The following is a 15,721-nucleotide window of genomic DNA, read 5'->3' as shown; positions in this document are numbered from 1 at the left end:
GGAATGCCCAGTCTGTGCCGGTCACATCTGTCCCATCCTACAAATAACTTCCTTCTTTTTTACACTCGAGAATGGCACAGAAACTGTGTCAGCAGCCTGGGTTAACCTTTGACCTTGAATTCCCTCATTGTCAAATCTAAGAAATTATAGAAATTAATACTTTTATTTAACAAGGATGCTTTAAATGGATTAAAAGTGATGATAGAGACATTTATAATGTCACAAAAGATTTCTATTTCTAGTTCTTCTGAACTTTCTGTTCATCAAAGAAACCTGAAAAAATATATATTCCGCTGTTTCCAACATAATAATAATAATAATAATAATAATAATAATAATAATAATAATAATAATAATAATAATAAATGCAAATAAGCAAATCTGAATATTAGAATGATTTCTGAAGGATCATGTGACTGGAGTAATGATGCAAAAAAAATTCAGCTTTGAAATCACAGGAATAAATTACATTTTAAAATATATTCAAATAGAAAACAGTTATTTTAAATAGTAAAAATATTTTAAAATTGTACTGTTTTGCTGTACTTTAAATCAAATAAATGCAGGCTTGGTAAGCAGACTTAAAAAAAAACTTTAAAAATCTTACTGTTCAAAAACTTTTGACTGGTAGTGTATATACAAAGAAATGAAGAGAGTGCAGCGCGTACCATAAAAAGTGCAATTCTGTGACCTGTTTTCTGTGCAATTTACCAAAACATCACGAGCCGTGATTATACAAGTAGGACATCGTGTAACATCATACAACTTGTTTACTATGCATATGAGCTGTCTAGCTGTTTAGAGGGAACATTTTGTTGCACAGACGTTTCATCAGGTCTGTCGTTGCCGTGTCTGAGCTCGGTAATTACGTGCTACAGAAGATCTGAGCTTCAGACACGCTCTTCACACATTTGAGTCAAGATAGAGCCTTGCAGTGAAATCCTAGCTCACTTAGGAGGCATTCACTCACGCAATCCTTACCCCGTATCCTAGGAAATATTGCGTTTGTGTGAACTCCAGTGTGTTTACCTTTGTTTCCTACATTATGGAATGGTTGTCAAGGTAGTATACAATAAGGGTGCACTGAAAAAAAATGTTGACTTTAGGATGTTGAGTGAGCAATCTGATATACCCAAAAATATTAAATAAGTAATTTGGCTCATTGACTTTCTTAAATGAGTGAATCAAAACCAACAAGGAATCCACACACCTAGTTATAAATGAAATTGCTGATCTTTTTTGTTGTTGTTTTTTGTTCAGTGATATTTGTTCATGAGTCCCCTATTTGTCCTGAACTGTTAAACTGCTCACTGTTCTTCAGAAGAGTCCTTCAGGTCTCACAAATTCTTTGGTTTTTCAGCATTTTTGTATATTTGAACCCTTTCCGACAATGACTGTATGAATTTGAAATCCATCTTTTCACACTGAGGACAACTGAGGTACTCATATGCAACTATTACAAAAGGTTCAAATGCTCACTGATGCTCCAAAAGGAAACATGATGCATTAAGAACCAGGGGGTGAAAACTTTTGAACAGAATGAAGATGTGCACATTTTTCTTATTTTGCCTAAATATCTTTTTTTTTTTCATTTAGTACTGCCCTTCAGAAGCTACTGAAGTTTTCACAGTTTTCAAAGTTTTCTTAATGCATTGTGTTTCCCTCTGGAGCATCAGTGAGCGTTTTAATCTTCTGTAATAGTTGCATATGAGTCCCTCAGTTGTCCTCAGTGTGAAAAGATGGATCTTTGGGACCTGAAGGATTTTCCTGAAGAACAGTGGGCAGTTTAACTGTTAAGGACAAACAAGGGACTCAGGAACAACTATCACTAAAAAAAAAAAACAGCTGTGGACCATTCAGGTAACAACACAGTAGGCTATTAAGAATCAAGCGTATGTAAACTTTTGAACAGGGTCATTTTTATAAATTCAAGTATTATTTTCTCTTGTGGACTATGTGGAAATATTCAGGTCAGTACTAAATAAAAAAAATAACATGCATTTTGTATGATCCCTCTTATTTTAACCAAATAATTAACATTTTGCAGATTCTGCAAGGTGTATGTAAACTTTTGACCTCAACTGTAGATTTGACTAAAGGCAAAATGCGTGCTGAAGACCACAAGGACACACCAAATAACCATGGTGGAACTGTAAGTAATAAATGGTCTAATTTGATTCTGCAACAAAAGTATTAACTTTCTTGGAATTGTAACATTAGTGGAGGAAATATTTTGGAGCATCCCCATCTGTTGTATTACAATCAGCATTAATGCCTTTGATAGTTTTCGTTCAAGAACGAACAAAGTCTCACGATTCATCCAGTAATAAAACAAGTCCGTGTCTCTTATTTATGTTCTTAATGAATCACTGATGGGACTACAGGTGGCTGAGCAAATAATAAGAGATGAATGATTGGGTGTTTTCTACAGAATGATCAACGGAACGGAAAGATCAACTGAACACAGTCTCTCCAAGGCTGAGATATGACATTGGAATGTCCGAGTTTTTTTTTCTTTTCCCTGTTGATGAGAAAGTTAATACTTTTATTGGTTTTCTTACCTAAAATCAGAATGAAATCAGACGATTTATCACTTGCAGTTCCACCAAAGTTATTTATCTCTTGACTTGTCCTTGTGGTTTTTAGTATTCTGGCAAAAATAACAGACAACTCCGTACCTTGATTAATGGACATCATACGGTTGTTGCATTTGCACTTCAGTCTAGAATAAAAGCTGCTACTGTGTAAGAGTAGATAAATCTGCTGTATATAGTCTGAACAATCCATTGAAATCTCTTATGCTCACAAAGGTTGCATTTATTTGATTCACAATTGATTCAAAAAAAGTTATCACTATTTAAATATTTGTTTTCTATTCTAAAATGTAATTTTTTTCTGAGATGGCTAAATTAAATTTTCAGCAGCCAATACTCCAGTTGCCAGTGTTACATGATTCTTCACAAATCATTCAAATATGCTGATTTACTGCTCAAGAAACTTTTTTTTTCAATGTTGAGAACAGTTGTTCCTTGATATTTTTGGAACCTGTGAGACATTTTAAAATTCTTTTATTAAAAGAAAGTACAAAATAACAGCCTTTAACAATCTTTTGTAACATTATAAATAATGAATACATTTCTAGTGAGAGAGTATTAATTTCTTTAAAAAAGAATAATCAAACCACCAAACTTGTAAATAGTCTGTATTTTTAATTTCATTTCAATATTTCGCATACATTTTTGTATTTTATCTCCTGCAAATATATCTGAATCTTGAAATTTTGAATGTTTCTTATTTCATTTTGTTTTATTTTATTATCACATGTATATTTTAAATATTTTAATATTTTATATTTTGCATACCTTTTTGTCTTTTGTAAATACATGAATCTTCACATTTTGAACATTTCTTTTTTTATTTTTTTTTAAATAATTTTTTTTGTATTTTATCTTCTGTAAATATATCTGAATCTTGAAATGTTGAACTTTTTAAAATTTATTATCACATGTATATTATAAATAATTCAATATTTAATTTTAATATTTAATATTTTGCATGTATTTTATCTTCTGTAATTATATATCTGAATCTTGAAATTTTGATTTTTTTTATTTGATTTGATCATATTATCACATGTATATTTTAAATATTTGTAATATTTCATCTTCTAGTATTTTATCTTCTGTAAATATATCTGAATCTTGAAATCCTGAACATTTTTTAATTTATTTTATTATTGTATTTTATTATCACATGCATATTTTAAATATTTGTAATATATTTTGTATTTTGCATACATTTTTGTATTTTAGCTTATGTAAATATATCTGAATCTTGACATTTTTTAATTTATTTTATTATTGTATTTTATAATCACATGTATATTATAAATATTTAAATGTTTAATTAAAATTTTAATACTTCATATTTTGCACACATTTTGGTATTTTAGCTTATATAAATATATCTAGAAATCTTAAACTTTTTTTATTTTATTTTATAATAACATGTATATTATTCATTTTTAAATGTTTTTTTTTAATGTTTCATATTGTGCACACATTTTTTTTTCTGTAAATATTTTTGAGTCTTAAAATTTTGAACATTTTTTATTTTATGATTTTGTTTCACATGTATATTTTAAGTATTTAAATATTTTTAATATTTCACATTTTGTATACATTTTTGTATTTTACCTTCTGTAAATATATCTGAATCTTGAAATTTAATTAGTTAATGTTTATGTATTAACTAACATGATCAAACAATGAACAATACATTCATTCAATCTTTGTTAATGTTAGTTAATACGAATATTAATACAACTTGTGATTTTAATAATGCATAAGTAAATGTTGAAATTAGATTAATAAATGCTGCAGAAGTATTGTTCATTCTTAGTTAATGTTAACTAAAGTTGTCAACTAATGAACCTTATTCTAAAGTGTTACCTATATTATTTTATTATTTTGATACATTTTCGAATAATGCCATTTTAGGCTCAGTTTCAGCTCCTCTCTGCTTCATCCCCTGTTGCACTAATCAGTCTCTCAGCACCAAATTTGATCCGACACACTCGCTTCCAGTTAGGAGGCCCTTGTTTTCAATGACTGTAATAATCCAGTCAAGAGTTTTCAATGTGCTGGAGGGGTCAAACAGAAGAGAAGGGTGATTAAATGAAAATGTGACCGTGTCTCTCCCTCCTGAGAAGGTGTAAAGGGCAGCAGATCAAAATATTGACTTTTTATAGTTAAGTTCTTTTTCTTGTTCTCAAATGTGTATTGACATATTTGCATGTATCCTGCATCACATCCAGATGGTGACCCAGCAGCACGGGCCCAGGTCGGGGAGTTCAGTAAGCCGATGTACCAGAGCGTCATCAAGAAGGAAGGCGGCGCTGTGAGTGCAGGTCTTCGAGCCGCTGCAGACGCCTCATTGTCTGATGACTATGTGTCACCACCCAAATACAAGAGCAGCCTGCTGCACCGCTACCTTAACGACTCGCTCCGTCACGTAATGGTGGCCAACGGCGTAATGGACGCACGGAGGAGGAACCACTCAGGCTCGTTCAGCTCTAATGAGTATGATGAAGACCTGCTTTCACCGTCTTCTTCAGAAGCAGAAGCCAACTTTATCTACAGAACTGGTGAGCTGCTGCCAGTCTTGCATTCTTTCCTTGTCTGTGTCTCTCTCTCTTGCTTTTTGCGAGAAAGGAGGGCATCTTGAAGTTGTTTCCCAGTATCAGCTGTGTTTTGGTCTATGCATGACTTTGGCTTCTCGTTCTACAACAAGCAGAGTCACAGAAAGGTCATATGTTTTCTCTATTCTCTCTCACATACACATAACTCATTTCATTTCAATCTGACTTTTGTAAATATTCTGAAATATGTTTTTAATAGTAAGAAAATACCACTAAGTTAAAAATATTGCAGTTCACTAGTTCAAAGAATGCATGCTTTTATATTAAGCTTTGTACTTTTGATAAAACGTTTAAGGTCTTGGAAGTTCAGATTTGAACTTGCAGTGAAACAGAACATACTGTACGGCAAACACGGTTTATCCTGGTTTAGTCTTCAGCCCATTAACCATCGGTACTTCTTTAGTCAGTGTGACAATTATTTTCTCTTTTCAATCTTCATTCTCTCCTTATCTTTTCAATATTACACATTTTTTCTCTCAACACAGTTTTGAGTTCATGTCCAACATCCACTACTAAGAAACAAGAGGTCTTTAATCAAAAGAGAGAGTGTTCATGAGGGAAAGACAGTGTGTTGTTTGTGTGTTAGTGCAGTGTGGAAGTGTATATCAGCTTTAGGGTTAAAGATGTCAGAGGGCCGTGTGTGTGGAACATAATTTTCTCTGTCTCTGTCATTTCTAAAATGAGCCAAACTTTGACCTAAAGAATTTTCTCTTGAAGTCTCTCCAACTGTGTATCTAAAACATAACTGTGTTTCACCTCATGGTAGTTTGACACATATAATAGGTCACTATAGAAAGTTCAAAACTCTCCTTAGTTGTTTCAGTTTTTTAATTGCACAGAACATTTCTGAGCTTCTTAAACAACTTATGAAAGAATATTATTATTAATGTAAGATTTTTTATTAAAGTAATACATTTTTATTCAGCAAGAAGACTTTAAATTAATTGAAACTAGGAGTTAAGACTTTTAGACTTTTTTTTTTAACTTTCTGTTCATGAAGATAAATTCTGTTTGGGATCAGTAAAAAATGTTTTTGTTTAAAGAAGTCTCTTCTGCTCATCAAAGTTCCATTTAGTTAATCAAAAATACAGTAAACAGTAAAATTATGAAATATAATGGCAATTTAAAATAACAGTTTTCTATTTTAATATACTTTCAAATAAATTTTATTTATGTGATGCAAAGCAGAATTTTCATTTCCATTACTCCAGTCTTCGGTGTTACATGATCCTTCAGAAATCATTCTAATATGCTGATTTATTATCAGTGTTGGAAACAGTTGTGCTTCTTAATTTTTTTTTTGGAACCTGTAATACTTTTTTTTTTGAGGATTCTTTGATTAATAAAAAAGTTAAAAATAACAGCATTTATTAAAAATATTTTCTAACAATACTGTATAAAAGTCTTTGCTATCACTTCTTATCAATTAAACATATCCTTGCTGAATAAAAGTATTAATTTCTTTAAAAGAAAGAAAGAAAAAAAAAAGTACTGACCACAAACTTTGAGTGTATATTGTTACAAAAGATTTCTATTTTAAGTAAGTTCTGTTCTTTTTAACATTTTATTCATTAAAAAAAATTCAGAAAAAAGTATCACAGGTTCTCAAAAAATATTAAGCAGCATAACTGTTTCCAAAATTGATTACAAATCAGCATATTAGAATGATCTCTGAAGGATCCTGCGACACTGAAGACTGAAGTAACAGCTGATGAAAATTCAGCTTTGCATCACAGGAATGAATTCTAGTTTAAAGTGTATTAAAATAGAAAACCACTGTTTTAAACTGCAATAATATTTCACAATATTACAGTTTTTTTCTGTATTTTTAATCAAATAAATACAGCCTTAATGAGCAGAAAAGGCATTTTTTTAAACACATTAAAAATACCAAACTTTTGAACCGCAATGTAAACAATCCACAGTTTCCACAAAATTATTAAGCAGCACAGCTTTTTCAACATTGATAATAATGAAAAAGAAAAGAAATGATTTCTAAAGGATCATGTAACACTGAACACTGACGTAATTCATTTAAAAAAAGTTACGGTTACATTTTAGTAAGTATTAAAGACTTTAACATTAGTTATTAAAAATACAGTTGTTGATTGTTAATTCATGTTTACCCCAAACTTTTGAACCGTAGTGTAGTTGTATTATATTAGCTTTAGTTAAATTTAGTTTAAGTAATAAAACTATTGTGGGCAATTTTCTCCCAATTCCTTCTTTGCAGCTGCTTGATGGCTTTATCTAGAGCTTTCACCTATCCCAAGACGTCTCGTTTACCGAAAAAGGCAAGCTCTGCCAAAGTTTAGGACTCTCTAACTCGTCTGTTTAAGGTCAGCGTTGGTTCGGAGTCTCTCGATAGGAAGCGTCTGCAGTGCTCACAGTCAGCTGTGTTTGCTCCCATGTGCTGTTTAAGTCCTCCAGGTGTTTGTGATGTTATCGCAGATCTCTTCGACATTCCAAAATGACAAATATGTTTCAGGAGAGTTCTGGCAATTATTTAAGCCCTGTTCATCATCATCTGGACGAACGTCAGCCTCTATTGATCATTTGTAGGAATTTATGAGAGATACTGTGTCTGCGACTGCGGCCTTCGAGCGCATGTGTTTTGCTCTCTCCTTCTCTTGGAGAAAAAGAGTCTCTTCGGGTCAGAACACTGCGTCTTTGTCCTGACAGGATTCATAACTGATAACATTGTTTGCTTCTTCGCTTACATATTGTTGTTCACATCAAGCCTCTGGGATCTCGCCGTGCAGGCTTTGTTTTACTTTGTTTCTCATTTCAGTTTGCCATTTCTTACTGACAAACATGGTTTGCATTATCTCAGGGCTGAGGAACAGAATGCTGGAATTCTCTTCAAACCCAAAAGCTGTTGCTAACTACCTTCTGGATCGACGTTTAAACCCTTTATGCGCGATGTGACGCAAGGCTGCTTATGTAGACACCTGCTGAGATTTGGTGTAGTTTGATGCCTATTTCAGCTTGAATCAGTTCTTCCAAAATTACACTCTTAAAGAATATTTACGAGTTATGTGGTTTTTCTCGGCTTTCATGGTAAATACCATTTCCTGGCTAAGGATTCTGATGGCTTTGTCAGCTAAATGACGCGTCTGTTTGTCAGCTGAGAAATTGCCAGACGAAAGGTTTAACACAAGATCACACGCAGCAGCATTTGCGCAACAGCGAATAAGGGATCAATCAGAACGAAATACAGCAATAAACTCTGAATTAAATTGATATTGAATTTGTCATTCAATCTTGTTGCTGGTTTTGTATCGTTTCCTCCTAAGATTCCGCTCTCCCTTTTTTCCCCGCTATTCTCTTTCCTTCCATTTTCCGACTTTCTACATTCCAGAATATCTTCATACAAATATTCCTCAAGTTTCAGACTAATACGGCATGAGGTTGAAATTTTAGCTCTATGGTCTCTGTTTTCTTTTTGAAAACAGCTGTCTGTCTGTCTCTGCGCTGTGTTAGCCAAGACGCTAATGTTTTAGCACACACATCTTTAAACCAAAGTGGCATCATAGAAACCGTCGGTTAAATGTAGCTTAATGGAACAAATTGGATCTAAAGGAGCTCTCTCCTCCTTTCCATCACTCCTCACTCGAATCAGACGTGGCAAAGGAGCCGTCAGGCCAGCAAAGCCTCCGATGGAAAACTAAAGAGGCCATTGTGTAAGAAAAATACTAAATAAAACGCAACGGGAACTCTGATGGGAGTTTCATTGAAAACAAGAAGTGAGAGAATTCCAGGGCACATGCCAGGGATTTTATGTCAAATTGCACTTTAATGGGATATTTAATGGTAGGAATCTCACTCAGTGTTTTCCCTGCGTGCGTGGTACCGGGTTTAGAGTCGTCTTGTACGATATAGATCACTGTGCCGCACTGTCAAAGCTGATGGGAGCTCGCAGTAAAGTGAGAGCATGCAGGAAAATATTTCTCAGAACTTTGTCTAACGCTTTAGATGTATTTTCACAGGTTGCATCTGTGCAGGAATCTCATAAGCCACATAGAAAGTGCATCACATGGGACATAAACTGGCTGCTGCACCATTTGTTCTAGAGCGGCGTGTCCTCATATTGCTTTCAACGGGACCCTTGCGATCCAGTTATTGAAACTTATGTGTCATCTGAGGTGTTTATGAATATATTATATAATGCTTCAGTGAACTGAACTGAAAAGTGATATATATCTCAGTGCTTACATCTGACTTTGAGAGCTTTTAGTACTGCTGCCTGTTACACCTGTTTAAAACATTTAGGGTTCGGTTTATTCAAAAAGACGCGCTAAAGAATTTGAAAAGACTTTAAAAAGTTTAAACTTTAAATGTTCATTTCTCCATTGTTAAGGATTCTCCTTCATTGCCTAGAAATATAAAATATAAAGAAGAAATTTCTTATTAGGGATGGGTTTTGACACAAGTTTCACAATTTAATTCGGAATCACAAGCTTGCGATTGGATTTCCATTTAATTTTGTTCGATATTGATTGTTTTGGGTATATATCAGGTACAGTACGCACCAGATTTTCTCAAGGAAAAAAAATGTCTTAACTAATGCTGTAAACATACATGAGAGTCAGTTGGTACTACACTTACTACAATATTAAAGGTTAAAATGAACTGATTTGTATACAAACGCTTGGACATACACTGCTGCTCAAAAAGTTTGGGATCAGTAAGATTTTAAATGTTTTTTAAAGACGTTTCTTATGCTCATCAAGGATGCATTTATTTGATCAAAAATACAGAAAAAAAATAATTTTGTGAAATATATTTCAATTTAAAATAACTGTTTTCTATACTTCTATTTTCTATACTTATATACTATATATTTTAAAATGTAAATGTAATGTAATTCAGCATCATTGCTCAAGTCCTCTGTGTCACATGATCCTTCAGAAATCATTCTAATATGCTGATTTATTATTAATATTGAAAACAGTTGTGCTGCTTATTTTTGTTTTGGACCTGTGAGACTTTTTCCAGAATTCTTTGATCAGTAAAAGGTTAAAAAAACAGCATTTATTTAAAATAGAAAGGTTTTCTAACAATATACACTGCTGTTCAAAAGTTTGGGGTCAGTAAATTTTTATTCTTTCTTTTTTTAAAGAAATTAATACTTTTATTTACCAAGGATGTGCTAAATTGATAAAAAGTGATAGCATAGATTTACATTGTTAGAAAAGTATCACAGTTTCCAAAAAAATATCAAGCAGCACAACATTGATAATAAATCAGCATATTAGAATGATTTCTGGATCATGTGACACTGAAGACTGGAGTAACAGCTGATGAAAATTCAGCTTTGCATCACAGAAATAAAATATATTTAAAAGTATATTAAAACAAAAAACATTATTTTATATTGTAATGACATTTTGCAATATTACAGTTTTTTTTTTTTTACTTACTTTTGATCAAATAAATGCGGCCTTGATCTTGACTTTAAAAAACAGAAGTCTTACTGATCCAAAACTTTTAAGTGGCAGTGTGCGTTCGGTAGTTAGCCATGTTTTTTTGTGCTGAAACTGGTATTAAAGCAGAGTAGATGGTCAGTTCATCTGCTGCTTCTCTTGACCTGAGGCGCTACAGCGATCTGTCACTACATTAAACAGTGACAACAGCATTTATTATTTGGTTACTGTAATAAAACGGACAAAGTTTGAAATCTGAAACTTTGTTTCATATCAAAAGTAACAAAGCACAAAGCTTATTGTGCTTGTTCCGTTCATTAACCGAAAACAGGCTAGGGATTTGTAAAAATGAGAATCGATTAAAACCCAAGAAATCAATATTTTTTACCCAGCCCTATTCCTTATATGTTTGTAATCAGTAATGTAAAAAAAAGCTCCAAAATTTGGCCAAAGAATAAAAAGGCTCTCTTTTTCCAATCAATCTTTTGTGCTTTAGTGCGCTAGCCGTGCTCTGTGGGACATATTTCCTCACAGAACCAAGAATGTCACCTGTGTTTTACGACATGAAAAGCCCTTCTTTTTCAAGGTCAGTGGACATTAAACAGAGCTAGGAGGTAGAAATATGTTAAATGAAAACAGAGAAGCTTGACAAGGCCACCGGGGCTCATAGGTGCCAGTCACTTTTAAGAGCCCTGCGGACTCATTGGACTGAAGCCACCAAAAGAAAATGTTTCAAAAGTCATTGTCCAAGAAAAGTACAATGTCTGCAACTCAGAAACATTAGAGCTGATTTCAAACTGCGATCAGAGGCAGGTGGGCAATCCATCCAAGCCTAAACATGCAACGGAGTGAGAGCACGTAAATTCAGGCATTATTAATGTGCAGGGCCTGCTGTCCATCAGATGACTGACAGCCCTCTGTGTGTACAGCTGGAAATACACAGCACACTTTTATTGCTGTTTTTGCACAGTTGTGCTACACATCCAACCACATACAGTACATAAAAACATTGAGAGTCTGATGCCAATTAAAAAGTTTGAAAGTCTCTCTTTCTCTCAAAGCACGACAGGCTTTGGCTAACACGTTTTAGCGTTGTTTGACAATGACATACAGTGCTGAGGGAGGGCTGTGTAATTTAGAGAAACAGCCTGGCAGGGATATGGCATTTAAAGAGTACATGCTGAACTGCCTGATTTACGGTAGTTGACTGCTCACTGACCACAGAGCAGCAGGACAATGACTGATCCAGCTCTGCTGCGCACATCTCAAATCGCAGAAAACACTTATGAAAACATCTCCATTTCATCTTGAACGTCAATACTGTAATATTAAGCTTCTCCATTAGATTTTATGCTGTTGTAGTACTCGCTCAGAAAAAGAAAGTTACAAAAGCTGTCACTCAAGGACAAAAGGTAGTGTCCCAGTTAGATTTTGTACCTTTTTTTTTGAGTGTGAGGTAAAAAACATTTTTAAAGAAGTCTCTTATGCTCATCAAAATTGCATTTATTTGATTAAAAATACTGAAAAAACATAAAATATTATTGCAATCTGAAATAACAGTTTTCTATTTTAATATACTTTAAAATATAATTTATTTTTGTGATGCAAAGCTGACTTTTCATCAGCCATTACTCCAGTCTTCAGTGTCACACGATCCTTCAGAAATCTTTCTAATATGCTTATTACCAATGTTGTGCTGCTTAATATTGTTTTGGAACCTGTGATTTTTTTTTTTCAGGATTCTTTGATGAATAAAAAGCTAAATAGAAATCTTTTCTAATAATATAATTCTTTACTCTTTTTTTTATCAATTTAACACATCCTTGATAAATTTCTTTCAAAGAAAGAAAAAAAAATACTGACACCAAACTTTGAACAGTAATGTATATTGTTACAGAAAATTTCTATAATAATTAAATGCTGTTCTTTTTTTAACATTTTTTCATCAAAGAATCCTGGAAAAAGTATCACAGGTTCCAAAAAACATTAAGCAGCACAACTGTTTCCAACATTGATAATAAATCAGAATATTAGAATGATTTCTGAAAAATCATGTGACACTGAAGACTGGAGTAATGATGCTGAAAATTCGGCTTTGCATCACAGAAATAAATTCTATTTTAAAGTATATTAAAATAGAAAACCCCTATTTTAAATTGCAATAATATTTCACAACATTACTGTTGAGCAATACAAATCTTACTGATCCCGAACTTTTTAATATCATATCACAGGACATGTCAACTACCCATACACACTCATAGAAACACCAAAATTTCCTCTTGGAGAGGTTTTTTGTATTCTCCCACTCCATCCCTCACAAAATAAGGGAGGCTGAGGCCAAGATTTACTTCAGACTCTAGGTTACAGTGGTCAGGATGGGGTCTCATCATCCATCACCAGAGGGAAAGAGGAGAAAATGTTGAGAGAAGTGAAAGATGGAGAAAAGAGAGGTGAAGGAAGGGAGTAAGAAAGGAAGAAAGGGGAGATGAGAGACAAGCTGGAAATTGGAGGATGAAAGATGAAGTCTTGTGAAAGAGTTAAAATAGTGAATAACGCACAATAAAAGACAAAAAACTGGGATGATGAGAGATACAGACAAATAGATATAGACTTAGGATTGCACTTATAATACTAAGAGAACAACTAACTTCTTGGCAACAGTATTTTATTTAAATTCGTTTTTTTTTTTTAAATAGTAGTAGTAGTAGATCTTGGAGAGCAAGTAAGCATCCTTCTAGCATGAATAAATGTCTTATTTTATTACAACATTCTCTATGTATCCAGACAGTGTTAGATAAGTTTTGGTCCATCTTTTATAATTTAGTTTTTGGAGCCATTTGTAACCTGAAAATGATTCATTTCGAAACGTATTCCAAAAACGGAATTCTTAGTCTCTCGGCACGGTTCTGTGTATAAACTGTTCTGAAGCTCAAGAGCAATATATCGTGATGAATTGCAAATAGTCCGAGGCACACTTGAAAAGTGAGCGTGTGTGGATAGTGGTGACTTGTGTGGAAGAGAGGTGTAAACAGACATACACTGCTCTGGCTGCTTACATGTGAGAATAGATAGAGGAAAGAAACAGTGAATGAATGGCAGACTATTAGATGAGTGTGGAGAAGCTAATGGCTTTACACTGAAAGACTCTGACAATCAGAGCGTCAGAAATAGTACAGCAGAGCCTATGCATATTTGTCTAACTTGGAAAGTAAGGTTTTTTTTGGGGAATGGGGAAAACAAAAATAGGCAGTTTCACAATAGATTAACAGATGAAAACAAAAATCAGAGAATCAAAGAATCAAAGAAAGAATGTGCGTGTGAGCAAACCAGAAGGAACATCACAGCAATTCATTTCACTATGCATTTTTGGATCAAGTCTGCAATCATTATTTAGTTCAGAAAACACTTTCAAACATTGTTATATTACACTCGATCAGTTTTTTTTTCCTTTCCCCAGAGGTTGCGGTCGAAAGCAATTCTATATTCATCTCTGGGCAGAATTAGCTTGCAAAGAAACATACAAACTTGTAACACGAGATCTAAACAAGCTTTTCCATTCTGCAAAATCATTTGCAATGATTCCAGGGTTTCTTGCTGCTAATCGTTTTTTCCATTTTGGAATGACACTAAAGCTGAAGCGAAACTGAATTTTATTGGGGCTGAAAAAGTTTGAGATGCGTTCTAGATGGAGCCTTATCTATGTCTGATAGCACTTTAGGCAAATGCTTTCAGCATGAGCCTCTCTTTCTCTCCCTCTCTTTGGCCTTCTGTCTCTTCCTGACATACGTCAGAGTGGAGATACTGTCTTGTAATACCTCAGTGGTGTGCTATGTCCTCTAGCTAGCGTGTTTGAAGTCTGTTTGTGGGACTTTTATAGGTACTGATAGGGTAAGAGATCAGAATCATTCGTCCAGCCATTAGCAAATGGCAGATGCACTCGTCCGTGTCCAGAACAGGAAACCAACGGATGACCTCTAAGTCTTGTTAAAAGGGCTATATGTAACTTTTCCCCCAAAATAAACGTAACAATAGCCTTTTTATTTGACCATTTATGACTCAAACATCTTCTGATGAGCATACTGACACCTTGTCAGCTCACAGTGGGTGCACCTATAAGCCTGTATCCTATTTTTCCTATTTTCTGTCGGGTCGGATTTTTCGCACGCTGTCTGCGGATGTGACATCAAGCGCATTCATGTTCAGATCACATGTTTCAGATCACTCTGCCACTACCGCTAGTATAAATATTGCATATATTGCATATATTTAATGGTCAAAACAAAAATTCTTCAGAGTGATATAGAAAATATACACGTAAACAGTGTTTTCTTCCTAAAGTGTTGCATTGATCATGAACAGACCAGTGTCAAAAATTACTTTCTTGTCTACCAAAAAATCATGTGATCATTTAGTCAACTTCCAAAGAGTTCCAAACCTGCATGATTTTTTCTTCTGAGGAGCACAAAAGAAGGTAATTGGAAGAATGGTGGTAGACAATATTTTTGCTATTTTGCAATATTTAAATATTTTCAAAAGTTTTGATTACCATTCCATTGACGCTTCGCAACAATCTGTCCCCAGAAAACTCACAATGTGCCAACAAACATGACAGATCAGATTACTTTCGATATGAAACAAAGTCTCAGTTTTCAAATGTTGGCATTTTGGAAGAAATTCGAACAATAAATACCATTTTGTGGCTCTTTAATGTGTTTTGACAAATCACTCTTTAAGCACGTGAACCGATAATATCCAACTCTTATCCAACAAGTTATAGGACAAAACAAACATGAATGAACATCAGAAAGTTTCTTGTTTAAACACACAATACACAACATTTTTCAGGTTCAAGTCTACCGACAGTAATCAGCTCTTATGTCTGGTTTATTTGTGTTAGACAAAATGGCAGATTCTGCTTAATGATTGGTCAGATTGGCTGTCAGTCAAACTTCCTGTGAAGGGTCAGTTGTAACATTTCTCAAAATATCTTCTTTTTTGTTCCACAGAATAAATGATAGTACTTTATTTTACTGTCCTGTTAAACATGTACTTATTATAATGATTACAATTACTGGGTAATAACTAGGTAATA

At 33.7% G+C, this 15,721-nt stretch overlaps 1 protein-coding gene across 1 annotated transcript in view; it reads left to right on the top strand.

Annotated features, from left to right (window-relative positions):
* mkxa (mohawk homeobox a) overlaps positions 1-15,721 on the top strand; it is a 38,920-nt gene that overhangs the window by 7,972 nt on the left and 15,227 nt on the right. The window contains exon 5 of the mRNA XM_073828187.1: positions 4,817-5,146. Coding sequence (XP_073684288.1) covers positions 4,817-5,146 — 330 coding nt within the window. The remainder of the gene's footprint in view (positions 1-4,816; positions 5,147-15,721) is intronic.

The sequence above is a fragment of the Garra rufa genome, chromosome 22 (assembly GCF_049309525.1).
Source record: "Garra rufa chromosome 22, GarRuf1.0, whole genome shotgun sequence".
NCBI lineage: Eukaryota > Metazoa > Chordata > Actinopteri > Cypriniformes > Cyprinidae > Garra > Garra rufa.
This window is presented reverse-complemented; position numbering and strand designations above follow the sequence as displayed.